The sequence below is a fragment of the Ipomoea triloba genome, chromosome 2 (assembly GCF_003576645.1).
Source record: "Ipomoea triloba cultivar NCNSP0323 chromosome 2, ASM357664v1".
NCBI lineage: Eukaryota > Viridiplantae > Streptophyta > Magnoliopsida > Solanales > Convolvulaceae > Ipomoea > Ipomoea triloba.
In genome coordinates this window covers 12,287,259-12,310,681 of record NC_044917.1, presented here as the reverse complement: position 1 = coordinate 12,310,681, position 23,423 = coordinate 12,287,259, and the positions used below count along the sequence as shown (strand labels likewise).

Genomic DNA, 23,423 nt, shown 5'->3' with positions numbered 1-23,423 from the left:
TTAATCAATTTCATTATATATACACTATAGTTTCATTACAACACAACTACAATATCATTTCAATATAACTACAGTTTCATTGGAAAATATTCACTCAAATATGTGAAACTGTTATTCAGTTTCATTTTATATACACTGCAGTTTTATTTCAACATAACTACAGTTTCATTTCGATATAATTACAGTTTCATTCAACATTATACACTCAAACATGTGAAATTGTTATTCAGTTTAATTTTATATACACTGCAGTTTTCTTTCAACACAACTACGGTTGCATTTCGATATAACTACAGTTTTATTTGATAATATAAAAACAAATGACAAATGTGAGGCAGTATCATTTGAGATAAACATTTCGATATAACTATCGTTTTATTTGATAATTTAAAAACAAATGACAAATGTGAGACAGTAGTTTCATTTAGGAGACTTCTTTATTTAAAGAAACGATACTGCTTTTGGACCATGGTCCACGATATAACGACGGCCCAAAGTGAGCATGAGGCTCCCCTTCTAGAAGGGAGTCTCATGCTCCAGGTTTTTTTTTTAATTATATTATAATAAGAAAATTATAAATATTAATAACAAATGTTATTTATTTAATTTAAACTTTTTATAATTAAAAATATTATATAATTAATAATTAAAGAATTATTTTTATAAAATGTACTCATGTCAATATATGTTTTTTTTTTCAAATATTAACTGCTAATTATAAGTAGCTAATTTTTACCAAATATTTGTTTATAAACTATTTAAACAGTTCAATGGTCAAAACCGCTAACACAATAAGCTAACCATCCATTATGCACTAATGGCTAATTGTGGAACAAGATCACTACGTTCTCATAATTTTGAGACGAAAAAAGGGCACTGTGCACAATGCCAAAATACTTTACATTTAAGAATATAAGTTAAGTTTTGCCTACTTCCATCCACCAAAATAAGGTAGCAAGAGATTTAAGAAAAGAAAACCAAAACAAAGGGGGGCCTTGTGACAGTCAGGATGGCATAAACTGATTAATTTGGAGAAGACAATTCCAAAACTATATCAGAGGAGAAAGGTCAAAAAGGTAAAAATCTGGATTTTACTAGAAAGCTAGCAAGCAAGTACCCTTCCTTCTTCAGAGTGTATGCTTGAAAATTCATTTGAACACGAACACGAACACGAACACACTCAGTTTCTCGACTTTCCTCTACCACGGCCATGACCTCCACCTCTTCCACCTCTGTCACTGCCTTTTCCGCCTTTTCCGACCCTCAAGGCCTTATTAGCATTATGCTTTATTTGCATGCTCTCTGGCAAGGGAAGGATCCGATCCACGCACTTCCTGAAGCTGAAGTCATCAGCGGACCCATCCACCCTTACGATGAAGAAGCAGCGACTTTTAAATACAGGGTGGTTTTGAACTTGAAATGCACCAACTCCCGGGCCTATTTTTTTCTCTGGATCTGCATGACCCTTCTTAAGCAGCTCCAGCAAAACCATATGTTCGTACTGCAATTAACACCACAATGAGTCAAACCCAAACACAAAAAATTACACCTTGATTCAAGTCTGCATATACATCAAACTAACAATAAAAATGTCAAATACATCAAGAGAAGTATTGAAAAAGTTAAACATCACTAATATCCGGAAACTATATATCACCACCTTTTAACATATATGGAATTTAAACAGGACCAAAGATTGTAACTATAGAATACACTCAAAAACTATAATTGCAGCAACTCTATAACTAAAGACCAGATATGATTTTGAAGACAGAAAATGATTCACCAACCTATACCGATGTAAAGAGGATATCAACAGTCTAGTCTAGAAATAATAGTTATCAGCATTAACTTACCAAAAATATGGAACTACATCGGAAAAATCCAAGGGGTGATGGAATTCAGGGAATGAAAAGGTAATAAAGCTGAGAGATCAACAATTCATGGCCTCAATGCCATTGTCCTCTTCAAAAAGATTCACTTCTCTCACTAGAGGTACTAAACTCAAATACTCAATCATTCAGGTTAGGCAAAAACTAAACCTTTAGAAAGACATAGGTTCTAAAATATAGTTTATTTCAAAGTGAAACAGAGTATGGGAACAGTCAAGCAGATATAATAGGCTAAAACAATAATCAGCTAAACTAGTTGAAACAAAGTAATGCCGATTTGGGGATATGCAGCTAATCATTCAAAAATTCTTCTTTTAACAAGAAGCCCTAAAAAATTCTAATAGCAATTCTTTTTACAAAATTCTTATAAGAAAAGAAGCCAAAAACAAAATCCATTACATTAATATACCAATTATTCACTTTTTAAATAACTACGGAAAAATAAACATCTGCAGGACTGCAGCTGATTTTAAAAAATTCATCTTTTAAAAAGATGCCCAAAATTGACTATAAAGATCAATTCTTTTCACAAGCATACATATACAATAAGCCAAAAACTAACTCACTCCGAATTGACAATTTATTTTAAAGTTGGAACCTTTTCCTACCTTGTTGATGTCGAGATTAGGAGCCCAGTAATGGAGTAATTTGTAGAAGTACTCAAACATCTCTACCGACGACCCAAAGCTTTTCGGACCCAGAGTAACCGGACCCGATCTTTCTTCCTTCTTCTTTCCCTCCCCAACTTCGTTTCCTTCCAAAATTTCCAGTCTTTGTTCTTCAACAGACTTATCGACCCTTGATTTCTTCGAGGCGTCACCATTGTCACCGTTCTCCGGCTCGCCTCCCTCCTCCCTTGGCCGCTTTGCGCCGCCGTTCTCAGTCCCAGAGTCCTCAGCGGCGTTGGATTCAATATCCATGTCCTCGGATAAGGGTTTGGCGACTTCCTGTGCAGATTCTGACATGGCTGTGAAAACTGAGGTTTGAAAAGCCCTACTTCTGGCTATACAAGAGCGGGATTTTCTACCCGAATTTCACGTGTTGGGCTTTTCAATTTTTATCGAATATAAAACAAGTATAATTAAATTTGAGAAAATGTAAAATACACTTATACACCATCTAACTTTATATGATAAGTTAATTAGGTACTCGAATTTTTTAAAGTTAAAATTAAGCATATAAACATGTCAATTTAATTTATTAATGTCCAAAAATTGACTAGTGACCTGTAATGAGTTTTTTCCCAAAATGGTCCCTTGACTATTACTCATTCTCAATTTTGCATTTCGACTTTCAATTGCACCTAATGTGGTCCCTCGACTTTCAAAAACTCACCCAATTTGGTCCTCCGTTACATATTCCGTCAAATCAGTGTTAAAATGGAGGTCATTTTAGTTCATTTACCTATTGTTAGCCTAATAAACATTGAGAAATAGTTGAGGGACCATTTTGAGCATAGTCAATGGACCATTTTGGAAAAAACTATTTTATTTATTTCATTTTTGTTTATTTTCATTTTTTAGACTCTATAAAATAAGAATTTCTATACATTTTTTTCCTTACAAATATAAATAGTTAAAATCATGCAATCCATCCTAAAAATTTTTAACTTTTTTACATACTTTTTCCCTCTATCTAAATATACAAACTATTCCTATGCAGATTTATAATAAGTTTCGTAAATTTTATAAATACTCATTTTTTAAGCACTGATTAAAATAATTCTTAGTCACATCCGTAGTACTAAATATATTACTTTGGATTTTTTTATAAATAAGATATAATATTATTAAACTCAAATAATTAAAAAATAATGTGCCCACAGCACAAAAGATTTTATGATTGACTTAAAAATTAACTATAAATTTTATTGTTGAATACAAATTGACAATTATTAAACATTATTTATAATAATTATTGTGTCTCATGTAATATACTAAAATTATTAGGTAGGATTTTTATAATTAAGGTATAATTTAATTAAATCAAAATTATTAAAAATAATGTGTCCACATTACAAAATAAATTATACTTGCCTTAATAATTAATAATTAATAAAAAAATAAGAAGAGGAAAACATATAAAAGATGTCATAAAATATCTTAAATAATGTAAATTAATATAAAATTTAATAATTACTTCGAAATCAAATACAGAAAATATTGCAGGAAACATTGACGAGATTTTACTTTTCAATGGTAAAAGTAATATTTAATGTGATACATAGTGATTGATTGTCTATGAACATTAAAAAAAAGTATATGAGTATTTATGAAATTTACGTAACTTATTGTAAAACTTCATAGGAATAGTTTGTATATTTAGAGGGAAAAGTCTGTAAAGAAAGTTAAAAATTTTGAGGTTGGATTGCGCGATTTTAACTATTTATATTTGTAAGAAAAAAATGTATAGAAATTCTAATTTTATAGTGTCTAAAAAATGAAATTAATAAAATAGTTTTTCCCAAAATGGTCCCTTGACTATTCTCAAAATGGCCCATCAACTATTTCTCAATGTTTATTAGGCTAACAATAGGTAAATGGACAAAAATGCCCTCCATTTTAACACTGATTTGACGGAATATGTAACAGAGGACCAAATTGGGTGAGTTTTTGAAAGTCGAGGGACCACATTAGGTGCAATTGAAAGTCGAAATGCAAAATTGAGAATGAGCAATAGTCGAGGGACCATTTTGGGAAAAAACTCTGACCTGTAATAATAGGTCACTAGGGCTCAGGTGGTTATTTGACGATGTTCCAATTATTTCCACTTGGCAACGAACAACTAGCATGTTGCGCGGAAAATGCATCGCAATTGGTCGCCTTCTCGGCAACAAGTTGGTCACTTTCTCCGTCAGCTGGAGAAGGCAACCAATTGCGATGCCTTCTTCGATGACATGTTGGTCGTTCGTTATTGGATTTCACTCGAAACATCTTTGGAACCTTACTGACATGTTATTACAGGTCACTAATAGATTTTGAGTCATGATGCATTAAATTGACATGTTTATGTGCTTAATTGTAACTTTCAAAAGTTCGAAGGCCTAATTGATTCCTCATATAAAGTTTGAGATGTATTTGATCATTTTTCTCATGAAATTTTCTACTAGAATTTTCACGGTGTTGGATCTTCTATTTGGTATCCACGTTTAGGCACGAGAGATCTAATACAATTAGGATGTGAATTTTAGTCCAAAATTGATAAGTTGGTCTGATAAGTTTGAAAAATTTTAGAGTTAAAGGTAAAAAAAATTTAATCTAATGGAAGCTCATGAACTAAACAGTAAAATAATATTTCTATACAATGTACCGTATCCAACACAAGTGGTATTGTTTTGTAAATGCAAACGATAAAGACCATCAGACAATGTACCGTATCCAACACAAGTTGATTTATTAAAAATATCAAAACGCTTGTCTTGAAAATTAAAGGAAAATCCCATTGGTACAAGTCTCGATACTGAAACCAAGTTTTCTTCCCAATAAACTTTTCCCCAAGCATGCAATTTCACATTATAGCATATTTGTTCTGGAGGTGTTAATGATGTTCACGGTTTAGAAAAAGGCTTTAAGGGTAGGTAAACTTTTGAACTTAATGTACTAACCTTCAGGCACTACCGTAGTTGTACTAAACTGTATGTACTACGTAATATGCTAATGTCCAAAAACCTAAAGAATTTCACTAATTCCTAAATATGCTTTTCTAAGGCATAATATAAATTGCATAATTAAAAATAAATATTATTCTAATGGACATAAAATGCATATTACAATGACATAAATATCATATTATACAAAAAATTGCACAAAACAATATAGCAATTTAACAAATATGAATAAATAATAAAATTTAAATTCAATTTGCAATTTGCATGAAAATTTCTTTAAAAACTATATAATTTTCAAGTCTTTACCCAACTGCAATATGAATAAAATTTTATTAACAATGCAAATAGTAGGCCCAAAATAATATAAACAAATATATTAAAGAGTATAAAAAATCAGATTGATGCAAACAGGCCCAAAACAAATTATTGTTATTAATTAAATGAAATGGTCAAGCCCAAAGGGCTAGACCCGGCCCAACAAAACCTCCATCAGCACTTTAACAAAATTAAAACCTAGCTGGTAGTATAGCTCGGAGAACTGCAGAACGGTAAAAACACACGCAGAAACGCAGAAGCATAGGGGATGCAGCGCCGCAAGTGGGAGACCGACCGACCGCCGGTAGCCCGGAGATCCGCCGCTCGCCGCCCTAAGCCGAGACCCAGCCCCGGCGCCGCCCTTCTCGCTGTATCCCCAGCCGTATCAACAGATCGCCGCCGTTCTCCACCCGGACGCAAGACCTAGCGCCGCCACGACGCCTCCTGCGTCCGTCACCGGCGTGGCCGAATAAAGAAGGGAAGCCGCCGCCTCTCCGCCGGATTGACGAGAAAACGGCGCAGTCCGACCGCCGATCCAACAGGTTTTAATTTTTTTAATGGTTTCACCGCCCCATGGCGGCGATTTCGCCGGAATAGGAAGCGCACCGGCGACCGCCGCCAACGGCGGTCGCCGGATAGGGGGTACGCCGGCGACCATACGAATGGTTGCCGGCCGAAACCCCCAAATCCATATGCCTCATATTTTTTTTTTATTATTATTATTTAAGGAAATTTCGAAAAATAGTGTATATATACAAAGTTTATGCCGAAAAAATTTGTATATAATTTCCAAAAGGAATAAGGTTCAAATTGGCCACTGAATGTAACCTGAAATTGTAATTAGGCCACCGTACGTAAAAAAAAAAAAAAATGTGCAATTAGGCCACTAAACATTCGCACTCGCATGCAATTTCACCTAATTTTACCTAGGTTACCTTCCATTTCATCAAGTTGATTGTGATGTGACATTTTAAAATAATTTTTTAATAATAAATATTAAAAAAAATAAAAAATAAAAAAATACTACTAGTAATTTTTAATTTTTAATTTTTAATTTTTTAATATTAATATTCTAATAATTTTAATTAATTTTTATTTTTAAATTTTATTATTTAATAAATATTAAAAATATAAATTAAAAATTAAAAAATATTCAAATTTTTTATATTAATTTTTTAATATTTTTTAATATTAATTTGTTAATATTTTTAATTAATTTTTAATTTTTAATTTGAAAATTTATTATTAAAAAAATATTTTTAAATGTCAATTCACCATGCAAGCAAGCAACTTGATGAAATGGAAGGTAACCTGTTATCAGGTAAAATTGCATGCATTTGGAGTGTTCAATGGTCTAATTGCACATTTTTTTCGTTTAGTGACCTAATTGCACTTTTAGGTTACGTTCAATGGCCAATTTGAACCTTATCCCTTTTCCAAAAAGTAAAACTATTGCAGTGTACAAATTATCATCATTCATACATCTAGATATTCACAATTCATACATCTACGAAAATACACATTTATATGCATTCAAATAGGCATAATAGATTTTCAAGAAAAGTATATTGCATATCATATTCAGGAGGCAGAGATAACATAGCTCTGATACCAAATGTAAGACTAATACACATAACTGTACTAACCTCCAGCCATAGTGTCCTTAAGATTACCTTTGTTGATGCCTTTGATTGTCTGTGTATTTCTGCAGAGTGTCTCCCACTTGTTCTCAGGTTCAAAATAGATGGTGTATGTGTTGTAGTCTGTAACTTGAGCAGTGGGGGACCTATCCCTTTTATACCTATAGAACCATCAATATAGGTCATTGTAACGGTTGTAACAACCGTTACAATATCTGATTTAATGGTACCACATTATGGCCATTGAAGACCATAATTGCACCATATTCAAAGTAGAAATGTTACACTTTCAAATAATATAATTTACATATACAAATAATGTACTTTTAATATATTAAAAATGTACTTTTTTATTTATGGTTCATACAAATATGTGGACCATGGTCCATGAAATAATGATTATAGTATATAATCTATCAGTTATGATTACTAAAATATATCTAAAACAATGTTTTTTTTTTTTTTTTTTTTTTTTTAGCCCAGGGTCTCTACCGTCAAACACAGTGACTAATCTCCTTGTTGGATCGTAGGCACCTCTATTGGGTAGGATAAGCTAACCTGGAAATTTAAGGTTGGACAATCTTTGTTATTTATTAGCAAAGTTCATAATGGGATTCAAACCAATGAGAATGTCACCTATAGAAATATGAACATAATCTTTTACAATTGCCATGGTTTAGGTATGTTTCAACATGATAACAACTCATCATCCTTGAACCCCATCATGTACTACCCTTAACTTTTATCAATTGCCATGGTTTAGGTATGCTTCAATTCATTATAATAATGACTAGAAATAAATCACTATCTTATTATCACCTTCAACTCTATCCAAGACTAAAAAATAATGCATTCAACAAACCATTCTACACTAACACTGGTGGCACCATGCCATTTCTTAGAGATCCAATAATTTGAGTGAGGCTTTGCAAGGATTGATTCATCGCTAAGATCTTAAATTGAACAAATTAGAACATTTCAATTTAATCATAGTAAAGCCCAATTTGGACTACTCAGCTCAATTGGAAACAAGTATTACTTTAATTTTGATAATCATAGCCTTCTCTCTGTATTTCTCTTGAAATATAGAGTTTTCACTACTATCACCAAGCTACAATCGTTATACCCTGCACCACGGTGCACATAGCAATATGCACCACGTACGTAAAACGACGTCGTTTTGGTGTTAGTAGACGTGGACGCGAATGACTCAAGGAATTCATTATCTATAATACACATAATCATTATCTATAATACACAGAACGTTTGCCTAGAATACATAGAATGTTTGTTCAGAATACACAGAATATTGACACAAAATACACAGATGTTAGTGGATGCGGACGCGGACGCGAATGACTCCATGGAATTCATTATCTATAATACACATAATCATTATATAGAATACACAGAACATTTGCCTAGAATACACATAATGTTTGCCGAGAATACACAGAATATTAACACAAAATACACAGAGAACTCATCCTCCTAACATTCGAATGCACAAACACATCACAACTTGTGTTAATAACATGAATACACAGAATATTTACACAAAATACACAGAACTCATCCTCCTAAACATTTGAATGCACAAACACATCACAACATGTGTTACTAATATGAAGACACATAACGGTTGCCTAGAATACACAGAACGGTTGACTGGAATACACAGAATGATTGCCTGGAATACACAGAATATTAACATAAATACAGACCGGCCGAAACGGGAAACATGATTTAAAAAAAAAAACGAATGATTAGTTTACAATGTTCAAAACGACGTCGTTTAGGTACGTGGTGCACATTGCTATGTGCACAGTATAATTTGCCACCAAGCTATTGCATCTTCAATTAAGATTAGGAAAATCAAATTTCTACAACTGTAATGATACTTTAAGCTCAGGAGGAAAAAAAAACACAACTGGAAACAATAAAAATGTTGAACTGTGTTCTTTAATTTAGTGATAATTTACTGCCTCAACAATGAGGCAACAGCTCATATCAAAATGGTACAATTTTTTTAGTACAAATGATACAATATATAGCTTATGTGATCATCTATTCTATGAAACCATTTGTTCAGAAAGTTGAGAGCATCAAACCATACAAAAAGATGATGTCCAGAAATTGCTTGCTATTTTGTCAGATGCTGGTAGCCTAATCTTGCCTTGTGACCCTAGCCGGCAAAGGACCACAAGGAGGTAAACTAACCTAGGTTACCCATAGCTGACCGGCTCAAACCCAAGGGTTTGAGGATCGAACCTCCAACCTCTCGGCTGTAAGTAGAGCAGCTGACCGGCTCAAACTCAAGGATTTGAAGATCGAACCTCCAACCTCTCGGCTGTAAGTAGAGCACTCTTACCACTTGTTGAGGTGGCACACTAGTGGTGACAGTTTTCTCATCTCAACTGACGTGACACAATTGTATCTTTCTGAGGTGGCACACTGGTGGTGACAGTTTGCTGATCTTGTTGATGTGGCACAGCTGGTTTTTCTTGCTGAGGTGGAGTAGCAGACTCTTCTTTTTGTGGTGGTGCAGCAGGAAGTTTTTGTTGAGCTTGCTCGTTGCTTTCTTGTTGGGTTGGTACACAGGGCCTCCAGATTGTTTCATTCCCAACATCCATTAAAGCAATCCCCTTAACAGCCAAATCACTCCTAATCTGATCGCTTTTAGCATAATCTTTTTCTTCCCTTGCTTTTACTCGTTCGGCAATTGACTTCAGAATATCTTCTTCAGTCAACTCCGCTCTTATCAATGCTTTATCTTTCAATTGCTGCAAAACCTGTGCAACGGAACAAGTCAGAATCTCATTGTAATGTGCCAGACGTTTCACTAGTACAAAACCTCGGGTTGCACCTCAGAGTAAGTTAAATCGGGGAGCAATCCAAGAACATCCAACACTGCCTTCACTTCTTTCTCCAACTCAGTAATGGAGGTGATACCAGATACAAGTTGTTGCTTTTTCTGCTTCTGTAAAAACATTGTATAGAAAACCCTCAGTAACAAGAAATTCACACAAAGAAGCAACATAAAAGAAAAAAGCCATTCTTAATCAACCTTCAGTGTGTTCAAAGAGCTATTCATGAATCTCAAGGCTTCTTGAAGGGCACCATTTAATATTGATGGAGTGTGTAAATCATCAGAAAGTTTTGACTCCAACTCATTATGCAGCTTCTTGATGCATTCTTGAGCAGCAGCGCTTACACGACCTCCTTTCATTTCAATACCATCTTGTAACTTTGAAACGCCTTCTTTACAATCTTGTAATGTCTAGATCACAAATTAAAAATCAAATGTCAAGGTAAAGGCAACATAAAAATGGGGATAGAATTCATACATATACTACAAAACTTTGACATAATACAGACCACCGAAAGTATATTTCTACCTGATATATATAGAACAGAGATTCTGATGCAATTTCTATCTGTGATATTGAATAATTGACCGGAGAACGGTAGTGTGTCCCCAACAAGAAATATCTCAATGCAAAGGGATGGTAGAGCTTGGTAACCTACAAAACAAGAACATACAGGCCACATGATCTGAAAGTATACTGATATAACTAACATTAATATTATTACCAAAATTTACCTCACGAATGGTGAAGAAGTTTCCAAGTGATTTTGACATTTTCTCATCATTTGCAGTGACAAATCCATTGTGTACCCAATAGTTCACTTTACTCTCAGAGCAAGCAGCACAGCTTTGGGCAATCTCATTTTCATGATGAGGAAAAATCAAATCCATACCACCACCGTGAATATCAAACGAGTGAGTCAAATAATGAGCACTCATAGCACTGCACTCTATATGCCACCCTGGCCTTCCAAGACCCCATGGACTTTCCCAACTTGGCTCGCCAGGCTTTGCAGCCTGAGAAGTGAAAATATTTTAAGTGCATATAAAATCAATAACAGTAAGTCAGTAACTACAGTTATTAATTCACAGAACCTTCTCACCTTCCACAAGGCAAAGTCAGCCGGATTTCTCTTTCTAGAATCAACAGCAACTCGCTCACCAGCTCGGTTATCTTCTAATTTCCGTCCAGATAACTTACCATACTCTGGAAATTTATCAACGGAGAAATACACATCCCCATCAACTGTGTAAGCACAACCATTGTTCATTATCTGCAAATGAGATGAGCATTGAATCAAAGGAATTTTGAGGGAGGAATACCAAGCTCAGAAACAGAATGCACAATGCTAAAGAAATTAAGCTGCAAAACAAATACCTTTCATCGTTCCTTGTTCCTACAATACCCAACAAAATGTGACAACGCATATAGTACATGAGAATATAAAGGGGGAAAAAACTCATTCCCGGATTTGAAAGAACATAAAATAATATTCCTTAATTCTGAGCACCATTAATAAATGGGAAAAAAAAAAAAAAAGAAAAACCCTTTCATATCTCAAAATACATGTTATCATGGCTTACTTAGCACTGCTCAAACCAACAACAAATACAATAACTTCACACAGGCACAAGTTGAAAAGTTACTTGTGCTATCATTTCCTTTATTTGATCCATATGATCTGTAACACGTGGCTGATGGGTGGGCATGAGGCAATGGAGATCAACCATGTCATTAAGAAACTCTTGGCAAAATCGACCACTCAGTGCTACTGGATCCTCCCCAAGTTCATTTGCTCTTTTAATTATCTGAGAAAAAAAAAATATATATATATATATATATATATACATTTGGCATCACAACAATCAACACTGGAGACTTGAATAAGAAATAATTTAAGCTTTAACAAATTGCAACACAGACTTAAATGTTGAAGGGCTTGTGAAAGAAAAATAACAGGTTAAATTTAACTACCAAAGGCTAGAGCAGGGAGTAGGGAATTAAATATGACTAATATAAAAACAGGATCTGATCTAAAAAGCAAAAACTTCAAAGAAATGTTACAGGAATCAAACATAAAACTAACAAATTTGAAATGGCTACAGACATTTTAGTTTATGTTTCTATAAAACTATGACACTAGTTATATGATATACCACTGAACAATATTTTCTCATAAAGTAATATAACTCAACTAAACGCTATCTAAGTCACTAAGTGGTGATATTTGCAGACTCTGAGCAAGCCCACCTCTGAAGAAGCTGCCATGTTTTTCTACGTTCCACACTATTGTTTTTTTCCCAGACACTCAGCTACATGCCTTGAAATTTTTAAACTTCTAGTTTTTGTTAATGTCCAGACAAACTCAGCTATAAGCCTTCAAAATTTTGAGTATCTATTCACACCAATATAGAACTAATATTTTTAAAATCACAACCCAATTACAACAGGTACAACTGGTTAGACTTAGAACTGGACACTCTTCTGGTTCATGTACTTGCAATTGACAAGAACCCAAATTTCCAAGAATTCAGCCTGGATATAGGCAAGATGATCCAATCACCCAAACAATGCTAGGATTGTTGATAACATATTAATCTAGAACAATTAAAACATAGTTATACAATAACTTATTACTATATATGCTATTAAAAGTTTTATATGTAGCCAAAAACAAAGCTGTTGCATTCAATAAATATATAGTTTTGTGTTAGAGATACACAAACTGGACCCACTTCACGATCATGAGAAAAATCCCAAGGTTCTTGATACTTTAGCCTAATTAGGGGAGGTCATTCATAAGGAGTAAAAATCATCCAAGATGGATTTGAACCAAGAAATTTAGGAAATTATGATTGTTGAATTTGAAAGATGGCTTGGCAGGTAGAGAATAACAACCACACGCCAGTTAGGCGGAAGCATAGATAAAGAATCAAGGAATAAGAAAATGTATATAAGACTGAAAGATTACAATATATTACTATAATTCTATGTTTCTAATGAAGAAACATCACACAAATATATTGAGACACATAACTCTTTAGTAAGCGCATATTCAAAAACAGACACAACCCTTTGTTTTTCAACAATGATATTTTAAAGTAATACACAAGGAAAAGAAAACAATGATAAATTCCTGCCAACAACTAGTTAGAGCTGGATGCTCTCTATTCTAAGAATGGTCCCTATTTATAATCTATTACCATATGTAAAATAAATAAGGAGCATGAATTATTGATTACATATTCAATCAATTCCTTATTACATGATCATAAAATAAGGAATATCAATTACTGATTACATAATTAGTAAATCCCTGATTATATGCTTCCATGAATTTTTCCTTTTGAATGATTCGATTAGTTTCCTTCTATGCATGGTCTATATTAGTCATTTATAAATAAAATTATCTCATGGCAATATACAAAAGTATCTAGTTGAGTCATTTCAATCCGATAACATAGTTCTAAGGAGATACTAACATTAAAAGAACTTTAGTATTGATGTATTATGCATCACAAATAACAGATACATGAAGCTAACTCTTGGAACTTTAAAAAGCTAGTATACAACAGAAACAACAAACTTTAGGGTGAAAAATATCTCACCTTGTCATCCACATCCGTAAAATTACGTACATAAACCACCTCATATCCCAAGTATCTTAGATATCTGTGAACATTCAGTACTAGAAATTCTTATCATATGGTTGAATAAAGAACAAAGCAAAATTAGAAATCATTAAATGCTTGTACTAAAGCAATTCAAACATGTATGTCTAAGACATAAACGTAAGTTCATCACAATAAATGGTTTGCAAAACATATACCGCACTAATTCTTCTTCCAATGAGCGCTTATCATAGAACAAGAAACATTCCTAATTATTGGTTAGATTCAAACAACCTATAAAGATGATACTAATGCACTTCAATTAATGTTCACAATAAAAGAATTTCAAGTACAATAGAAATTAGAGGACATCACTCATAAATGTAAACATCAAATGATCAAAAAATAAATTCATCGGAATTCATAATCAATTCAAATAATCTTAGAAGCAACTGAAATTAAACTCATTTGCAATATGCAAGCAACATTACCATATGCCAAAAGATAAAACCTGAACTTATTCAAACAACCCTTAAAGGTGATAGTTAGACACTTCAATTAGGAATATATAATAAGAGAGTTTCAAGTTCAATATAGAAAACACTACCATACTCACCAGGAAAAAAAACAATTGTCTGAAATCTCAATCAATTCCATTAAAGAATCTTAGAAGCAGTTGAAATTAAATATCATTTGCCAAACCATAAAATATAAACAAAGATAATCCAGTCCATGAAAACGCGATGCAAGAAGCAAACTTGCAAATACAATTAACATCAACACAACATAAATTTCAAATTAAAATTCACTATGAAGTATATCACATTGAAAAAAAGGAAATTGGACCTGTAGAGAATATCGAAAGCTACATAGGCTCGAGCGTGGCCAATGTGGCTGAAATCATAGCTAGTGACGCCACATATATACATTCCGACCTTACCATCCTCTTTCGGCTTGAAAACTTCCTTATGCTTTGTCATGCTATTGTACAGGAACAGTTGCAATCGTTTCTTCCCCATTTTCTGGATGATCGGCCAAATCAATTTAGCACCAACAAAACCTAAACCCTCTGCTCTAAAATTTGATGCTTTTATTTTCAAGCATTGTTTTGCAAAGAAGTCCCTTTTTATCTTTAAAATGTTGATATCAGTCTATAATTGTTATAAGGAAATACATTCAATTACATCCAAATCTACTCATACAAAATTTAAAATTTACATCATTTGCTTCATTAATATACTTTTAGGTGTTTCCTTTCAAAAACTATATATATATTTTCCTTAATTTTTATTCATATTGTTGGAATTATAATGTATATGAAATGGATTAGAAATAATCAATTTAATTATGTAAATTTCCTTTATAAAAGTATATAAATATGTAAATAATTAGATATTATATTAACCCTACAAAATTTTAATTTTTAATTTGGTAGGCTATAAAAAACATATTGACAAAATATATGGGAAGTTCAACTACATTATTATATTGTACAATTTAATATCTTTAACAATTTCGGTCGTTTCTTCCCCATTTTCTCTTGAGTAGTCAAGTTTGTCCAATCGGCCAACAATATCAATTAATCTTGGCTACCAACAAAGCCCTAATCCCAATAAAATAAAATTGTCCCTTTACTCTTAAAATTGATGCTTTTTATCTTTCATTAAAAATAAGATTTGTATTTGGGCATTCTGACTCTATTCTATGGTCGGGCTTATACAAATGAGGATGGAAACCATATTACCTTGGGATAGACTATACAATTGTTAGAAAATACTCAACCAGAACTGTGTTCAAATCCTCGATTTCACTAACACAATTTCCTTATGAATTCTTTACCATTGAAATCCTATTAACTTTCTTCTTCACTTAACAGTATTATGAAAATTTTTAGAATTTGTATCCCCATTTTGAAGTAGGAATTCTTTAGCCCGTTGTTTCCAAAAACAGTTTTGTTGTTCAAGTAACAAAAGATATTCTTTTTGTGCCTCAATAAATAAACTCATGACTCCTGGATCCTGCCTTTTCCAAAGAGCCTTCATCCGCCTTTTTAAAAGCTCAATGTTTTCCTAGAACTTCTTCAATTGTTCTTTCCCCTAGTGAAAAAAAACTGAATTGAAGGATTGAAGGGTTTTCAAGCTTAAACGGTTAGGGTTAGGGCTAAGGGTTGGGATGGGTGGGGCTTTGGTATTCAAATGGGCTAGAAAAATAATTGGCTTAAAATTGTTGTAATTGACTGTATTATTTTAATATATATTTCACATTTATTATGTTTTTTATTTATAAAACTTTTTTACTTATATATAAAATATGTTTTCTATATTTATGTATTTATTTGTTATTTAGATTATTGACATAATAGCCATTTATCGACTTTAATATAAACTAAAAAAATATAAACTAAAAAAATATAAACATACACATACAAGCACGCGTGTGTATATATATATATTGTTAATTGTATTTTTAGGTTTACATGATATATTTTATTTAAGATTATTAGTTTCAAATCATACATTTTATTTAGGGGTGAGCAAACGGTATGTCAATCACATAATTTACCAAAAAAACGAATAACCTACCAACCGAAACACCTTCGATTTCAGTTAGTTTTATCGGCCGAAAAAACCAAAAATTGACACAATGTTTAATTAAATCACTGGCAGTATAAGGCACTGGCCACTGCCAGAGTGCCAGAAACTTAACATATATGCATGTAAGTCATATATAAAGTGATATCATTGCAAAATCAATTTAACATCTCTTATATATTCGTATGAATTATATAAACTTTATAGAATCACTCTAACATCTTCTTTCCTATATTTCATCCATCTGTCATATATCATATTATTAAAAAAAATTAAAGTATTTTTTTGACACAATTAAATTGAGAAGTCAATTTCTCCAAATATAAATACATAATCATGTCAAATATATAAACAGTATAAAAAATTAAAAATAACATATTACAGAATAAAATTTTACCTGACTGGCTGAGGCCTGAGGGGCGAGGGCGTCGGCTGGAAACGGAGAGCGTGAGTGAGAGGAGACGGGAGCGAGGGCGTTGGCCTCGGCGCCTCGCCGCGTCGGAGGACGGAGAAGCAGAAGCCGAGAACAGAGGAATCGTGGTCTGTGCCCTGTGGAGTGGAATCATGGGAGGACGGAGAAGTGGAAGAACGGAAGAAGCAGAAGCCGAGAACTTGGTGTGTGGAAAAGGGATTAAGGGGACTGGGTTAGGGTTTGGGTTGGGGAATATGGAATAGCTATTGGCAATTTTGGAGCAAATTATTGCATGAACAATGGTACATGTGGACCACAATAAAAAAAAAAAATTTTTTTTTTTCTAAGAGGTTGAATTCAATTCAAGGGTCCGACAAAACGTAGCATCTGAGAAAATGTAAGACATTTGCTTATTGCGTACAAAAAGTCTCTTCACTTTGAGAGATTACCCAACACCGCCGTCGCTGGTGAGACTCAATCTCTGATTTTGCTCCCAAATTTCACCCCTATCACAAGTTGAGCTGTCCATGCGAGCATATTTTTAATATACTCCGTATTAAAATACATTGTTCGTGTACTAAATATATATTATATAAAATAATATATTTTCAGTACTTAAATAATGTACTTTCTCTAAATATAATGTACATTTTTAATATACTAAAAGTATATTATTTGTGTACTAAATATACATTAATTTGATAATATGATCCACACAACTGTATGGACCATGGTCCACACAATAATGATTGGAATTTGGGCTTAGCAGGTTGTGTTGGGCTAGTTGGATGTGGGCTAGAGAGTATTTCAATATATAGAGTTAATACACAAAATGGTCCTCCGACTATAGCGTAATACTTGATTTAGTCCCGAAGTATTTTTCGTACCCAATTTAATCCTCTGTCTTTTGAAATCACACCCAATGTCGTCCACCGTTAGAATTGCCGTCAATGATCCGTTATTTTGAGGGCAAACTTGTCATTTTACTTAGTCCAAACCCGTTTCTTCCTCTAGTATCTTCCTCTGGTCTGGTCTCTGTCACGACTTCATGTTCTTCGCTATTCGTCACTTAAACACATAATATATTACCCAAAGTCAAAACCCGTTTCTTGCTAAGTGTAAAAATGGTAGAAATCAAAACCTCTGGAAGTCGACTGGAAATTGCACTGCGATTAGCTAGGGTTGGATGATTTTGCTTCAACAATGGGGTATAGCAGAAGGCTTGGAGGCGGTGAAATCCCAAATTACGGTATGCAATTCTTGACGTTGTTTGTTGATTGTTCGATTGTTGTAGTGCCAAAGTGAGTGTAAATTGGAGGTCTTTGGTATATATAATGTTGTGTTGTATAGCGGAAAGTACTTTCCAGCTTAGTGTAGGGTCCATGGTTTGTTCTTTACTGCAATTTTTTTAGAGTTGTATGCTGGTGGTAATGGTAGGGATCATCTACTTTCCAGCTGTATTGCTTTGCTTAGTTATTTACTGTACATTGTGTGGAGTATTTGTTTAAAACCTCGAAATGCTGCAATATAAATCTGTCATCTGCTTTGTTGTCTTTATTAGGTTGGGACGACATATTTTTGAAATACATATTGAATTGAGTTATTGCTGCTTTGTCATGTTTGTTGGTTTATTTATATAGTTTTTTGTTGACCTATTGAAATCAGGAGAAGAAAATGAACTGTTCACAATTAAGATTAGACATGGGGGAAACTTAAGTCATTCTGGATCTACTTCCTATGTGGGAGGGTATTGTGATTATTTTGATAATGTTGAAGTAGATGAATGGGGTTATATGACTATTAAGGATCTACTAAATGACTTAGGATTCAACATTGAGGATTGTAATGTATATGCAGTGGTTGAGGATAAATTGACTAAGGTGATTTCAGATTTAGAGACATGGGATTTAATAGATTTTGAAGGTAGGGCAAGAGAAGTTGAGTTATGGGTTGGTTTGGGTGAATTGGATGCAGTAAGTGAAGAGGAGGGTAGTGAGGATGTCTTGTTTGATTGTAATATTGATTACAATGAACAAGAAGGTGATGACATTGAATTTGCAAGATCAATTGATCCAATTGTGGAGTATGATGGTGTATTGCCAAGTGAGAAAGGTGTGGGTGAAGATGAGGACCAGTGGGAAAATATTGACCCTCCGATTGAATATTCTGATGAAGGGTCACCATATGGTAGTGATGAAGAAGGGGAAAAAGAGAAATTCCCACATTTTAGGGCTTGTACTGACAAGGAATGTCCTGTGTTTAGTATTGGCTTAAAATTTGCTTCTAAATCTGATTTTAAAGATGCTATAATACAGTATGCTTTTAAGAATGGGAAGGATTTAAAATTCTCCAGAAATGATAAGGTTCGGTATGTGGTGACTTGCAAACACATTGGATGCCCATGGTCAATCACTCTTAGGTTAGAGCAACATCCTAATACTTGGAGGGTTACTACCTTTAATGATTCCCATATTGATTGTCCTTGGGTGAAAGAAAACAAAATGGTGAAGGCAACCGTGTTGGCAAAAAGGTGGAAGAATGAAGTAAAAGGCCATTCTGCATGGACAACTAAGGAGTTTAGGGCCAAAGTATGTAGTGATGAGCATTTCACTGTGACCAAGAGGCAAGCAATAAAGGCCATGAAGCTTGCTAGGGCTGCAATTAAGGGAGAGCTTGAGGATCATTTCAACAAGTTTTGGAGCTACTACCTTGAGATACAAAGGACTAACCCAAACACAACTTCTTTGGTTAAATTGAGTAATGTTGTTGAAGAAGAAGGGAAGAAAAGGTTTATGAGGTGGAAGTCCAAATGCAAAGGGAAGTTTAAGCACTATAGGACAATACAGAAAAAGGTCTACCGTGGGGTTCAAGTCCAAATGCAAAGGGAATTTCAGTGAACTAATTGAACTTGGGTGAAATGTTGGGCAGTGTTGGTAGAATTGATGGTAGTTTTTGGGTAGTATAGTTAGCATGGTTTTGTTAATATCTGAAAGGGGAAAAACCAAACTGTTGCCATGGTTTCTTTTGTCTTTGTTAGCAGTCTTCAGCCTTGGTTTTTTTGGAAGGGCCTCTATTGCCTAGGTTGGCAATACCATGACAGAAGCATGGTTTTTTGGGTGGAATGTTAGATACAAAAACACCAATGTAAAATTGCATTTTTTGGAAGGGGCATTTTTTGCTCAATTAATATATTCTATGTTTTTGCTCATTTTCTGCATTGTCTTTCTCAAACACCAATATCAACACAACATAAAACATGGCATTAAGAACCATAGTGAACATTGTACATACAAAATAGTGAACAATTACATATTGGTCATGGCAACCTATAAAGATCACTAGGTTGTCCACATTTCTTTGGCACCACATTACTCATTAGTAGTCCTATTACTACTCCTAGTGCTAATAATAACAATCATTTGAACCATTTCACATTACAGTTTTTTTGGACCATTGCCGGTTCGTAATTTGGATGCTTTGAGCCTCTCAATTTCTTCCTCATTTCGGTTCACCCTCTTCAACAATCCGGGAATGATTTTCTTCGATCGTAAGCACATTAGAGGATCAAACCAAGCAAAAAATCCACACGAGTGCATTCCTTGTATACACACAATTACTCCTTCAAAATTGGCAATGGGTAACCCTAAACCCAAAAGGAACAAAAGATTCGAAAAAATCAAAAATCAATACGTGAATTACACTATGAACTACTAAGTGAACCTGCACAATTCCGAAAAGAAAAAAGACAACCAAAAAAAAAAAAAAAAAACAAAACCAACAATTATAGCTAATTACTTACATTGATACCAACAAAATTCCAAAATCTTCGTCCAGGATTCTCAGAACTCCATGAGGTTTGAAGGGTTAACTCATTACCACAATTACAATGGAAAATATGAATCACTTCTCCAAAGTGTAATCTTTGCTTCACTGACCCAGATGATGATGAAGAAGCCTCTCTGTTATGCATCCTCCTTGGCTTGAGCAAATCTTCAATTTCTGTGAGTGTAATCGCAAATGGGTTGACCCTAGGGCAGAGGAGGAAAGCTATGCTATGCGATGCTGTGTTTTCAGTTCTGGACAGAAATAATGGATATAACAACGAAGGAATTGGCTAAATAATTTTAAACGACAACTTTGCCCTTGATAATAACGGTGGAAACGCTCAATTTCTAACGGTGGACGATATTGGGTACCGTTTTAAAAGACAGAGGATTAAATTGGGTACGAAAAATACTTCGGGACTAAATCAAGTATTACGCTATAGTCGGAGGACCATTTTAGGTATTAACTCTCAATATATATATATATATATATATATATATATATATATATATATATATATATATATATCTACATCTACACTTATAATAAGAGTCAATAATGTTAGACCCTTAACTGGAACTAAAAAAATGTTGGTGTAATAGTCTGTTATAACATATTGTACTTTGTGTTCTTATTGTGCAACCTCCAATTAAATTCCTAATATATCCTAATCTTTTATAATTTTACCAAATTTTTCCGTTAAATATAACAGAAGTTTAACATGTAAATTCTTTAGGCAATTTGTTTCTTTATTGCAGTTTTTAAACAAATTGGCAATATTCTATAATACAATTCTGTATAGATTCCTAACTTAAAATTAGAATATTGATGTCTTATTAAAATTCTATAATACAATTTTGTATAGATTCCTAACTAAATCATTATTCTACTCAAAACAACAGTATATAAACCCCTCCCCTTCTCACTGGTATTCACCCAAAACTAAACCTAGCATATTCTGCAACGCACCATCTACTTGACATTTTATAGGTATGATTGTCAAAATATTATCATGCTAATTCTATTATTTGTATCCGCATTCATAATGATTACAGTTTTTTTTTTAAAAAAAAATAAAATCAATGATTGTATACTCATTAATTAGTATAACTTCAATATCGTTATGTAAATATATCTATTGTATAATCTGTTTTATACTTGTATCCTTGTATGTAATGTTGTGGTTCTCATTATATTCCTCTATAATCTACACATTTTAGTTACTCCTAACTCCCTAATTTATGGTTTCTGAATTTATGTTGCGGTTCCCAACTTCCCATGCATTATATTATATTTCATAACATCATTTATGAACATATTTTCCATGACACAAGGATATTAGTAATGACAAATGCAGTAAAGTTAATTGTTATTGACACACAAACTGTGGGCTGGAGTTGTACAATTCATGTCATTAAGAAAAACGAACCAAAAAATTGCTATTGAAACGCCTGAGAAAAAGTATATGCTCATCGTACTTGAGGATGGAACTGTAAGTAAATAGTAAATTGTTTCTCCATTATTTTTTATTATTATTATTATTATTATTATTATTATTATCATTATTATCATCATTATTATTATTATTATTATTATTAAGATGCTCTCATTCACCACCAACATCATTGTAAATGGTATATGTCAATGCAAGCAACTCGGATTCAATCAATAGTGTTTGATAATGACATTGAAATGTATGATATCACTTTACAAACCAACAAATGGTACATCACCTCAAATGTCATTGTCAAACCTGTCCGGACAAACTATAAAGTACTTGATCACAAATAAAATTTCACATGGATTTTAAATGGTCGGACCGGTGTACAAACAATTGACAATGATGACACGCCATTTGCTCCCATGTAAGTGGCTTATTTGTTTCTACTTATTTTAGTTGCAATTTAGCTATTTACAATTTCGTTATGTTTTATTAAAATATATAAGCATCGAGACTATTTCTTTGATTTTTATTAATTTAGCATTTTTTTTCTCTCATTATTATATGATTACTTTAACCAATTAAGAAACACTAATTTAAAAATACGCATTGGACATTGGTTTAATCGCGCAACGCGAGTGTGAGAACTAGTATATATATATGATCATATGAGATCACCTGTTTAGGTGAGATTGTGAAATCAAATCTTGTGCATCAATATAATAATTTTAATAGTCTAGATTCAAAGTTGAAGTGTGCGCGAACGGTGATTAAATGTGCGCGAATGGTGATTAACTGTGTGCAAACGAAGCGAGTGTGTCAATCAATCTAGACTATTAAAATTTATTAGATTGTGCACAAGATTTTATCTCACAATATTTTAATGGTCTAGATTGAGTAAGATTCCAAGTTAAAGTGTATACAAACGGAGTTGGTAATTTCACCTAAATAAGTGATCTCATAGGAGCCTTCTCCTATAAAGTTTTTCAATATCAATGACCAAAACTGACCAAAACTAACTTTTTTGTGTTGATTCAATTATCAATTATCATATAGTTAATCGGTATTCTATTCACTCTAATCATACTCTGTACCATTGTAGATATAAGTACTGTTTATAGAGGAATATAATGAAAACCACAACATAGCACATACTTTTGCCGCATTGGCTTTTTTGCAGATTGGTACTCTGCACTGGGACTCTTCCCGCCTGACTCTA

The 23,423-nt window shown here is 33.2% G+C and overlaps 3 protein-coding genes and 1 long non-coding RNA gene across 4 annotated transcripts; 2 read left to right on the top strand and 2 right to left on the bottom strand.

Moving 5' to 3' along the window:
• Positions 1 to 784: 784 nt before the first annotated feature.
• Positions 785 to 2,926, bottom strand: LOC116008903 (protein EMBRYO DEFECTIVE 514-like). Its single transcript, XM_031248718.1, has 2 exons — positions 2,501 to 2,926; positions 785 to 1,501 (listed from the first exon to the last, which is right to left on the bottom strand). The coding sequence occupies exons 1-2, from the start codon at positions 2,855 to 2,857 to the stop codon at positions 1,181 to 1,183; spliced, it is 678 nt and encodes a 225-aa protein (XP_031104578.1). The 5' UTR covers positions 2,858 to 2,926; the 3' UTR covers positions 785 to 1,180.
• A 3,118-nt stretch (positions 2,927 to 6,044) lies between these two features.
• Positions 6,045 to 8,272, top strand: LOC116010617. Its single transcript, XR_004096944.1, has 2 exons — positions 6,045 to 6,356; positions 7,933 to 8,272. It is a non-coding gene; the product is annotated as an uncharacterized LOC116010617 (long non-coding RNA).
• Positions 8,273 to 9,391: 1,119 nt separating this feature from the next.
• Positions 9,392 to 17,194, bottom strand: LOC116009879 (cysteine--tRNA ligase 2, cytoplasmic-like). Its single transcript, XM_031249057.1, has 10 exons — positions 16,924 to 17,194; positions 14,782 to 14,957; positions 13,933 to 13,996; positions 11,971 to 12,132; positions 11,427 to 11,597; positions 11,059 to 11,340; positions 10,853 to 10,978; positions 10,522 to 10,734; positions 10,321 to 10,434; positions 9,392 to 10,246 (listed from the first exon to the last, which is right to left on the bottom strand). Exons 2-10 carry the CDS (start codon positions 14,952 to 14,954, stop codon positions 9,863 to 9,865), a joined length of 1,689 nt encoding a protein of 562 aa, XP_031104917.1. The 5' UTR covers positions 14,955 to 14,957; positions 16,924 to 17,194; the 3' UTR covers positions 9,392 to 9,862.
• A 947-nt stretch (positions 17,195 to 18,141) lies between these two features.
• On the top strand, positions 18,142 to 19,835 carry LOC116010763. The gene is made up of 2 exons (XM_031250274.1): positions 18,142 to 18,187; positions 18,604 to 19,835. Exons 1-2 carry the CDS (start codon positions 18,142 to 18,144, stop codon positions 19,833 to 19,835), a joined length of 1,278 nt encoding a protein of 425 aa, XP_031106134.1.
• Positions 19,836 to 23,423: the final 3,588 nt, after the last annotated feature.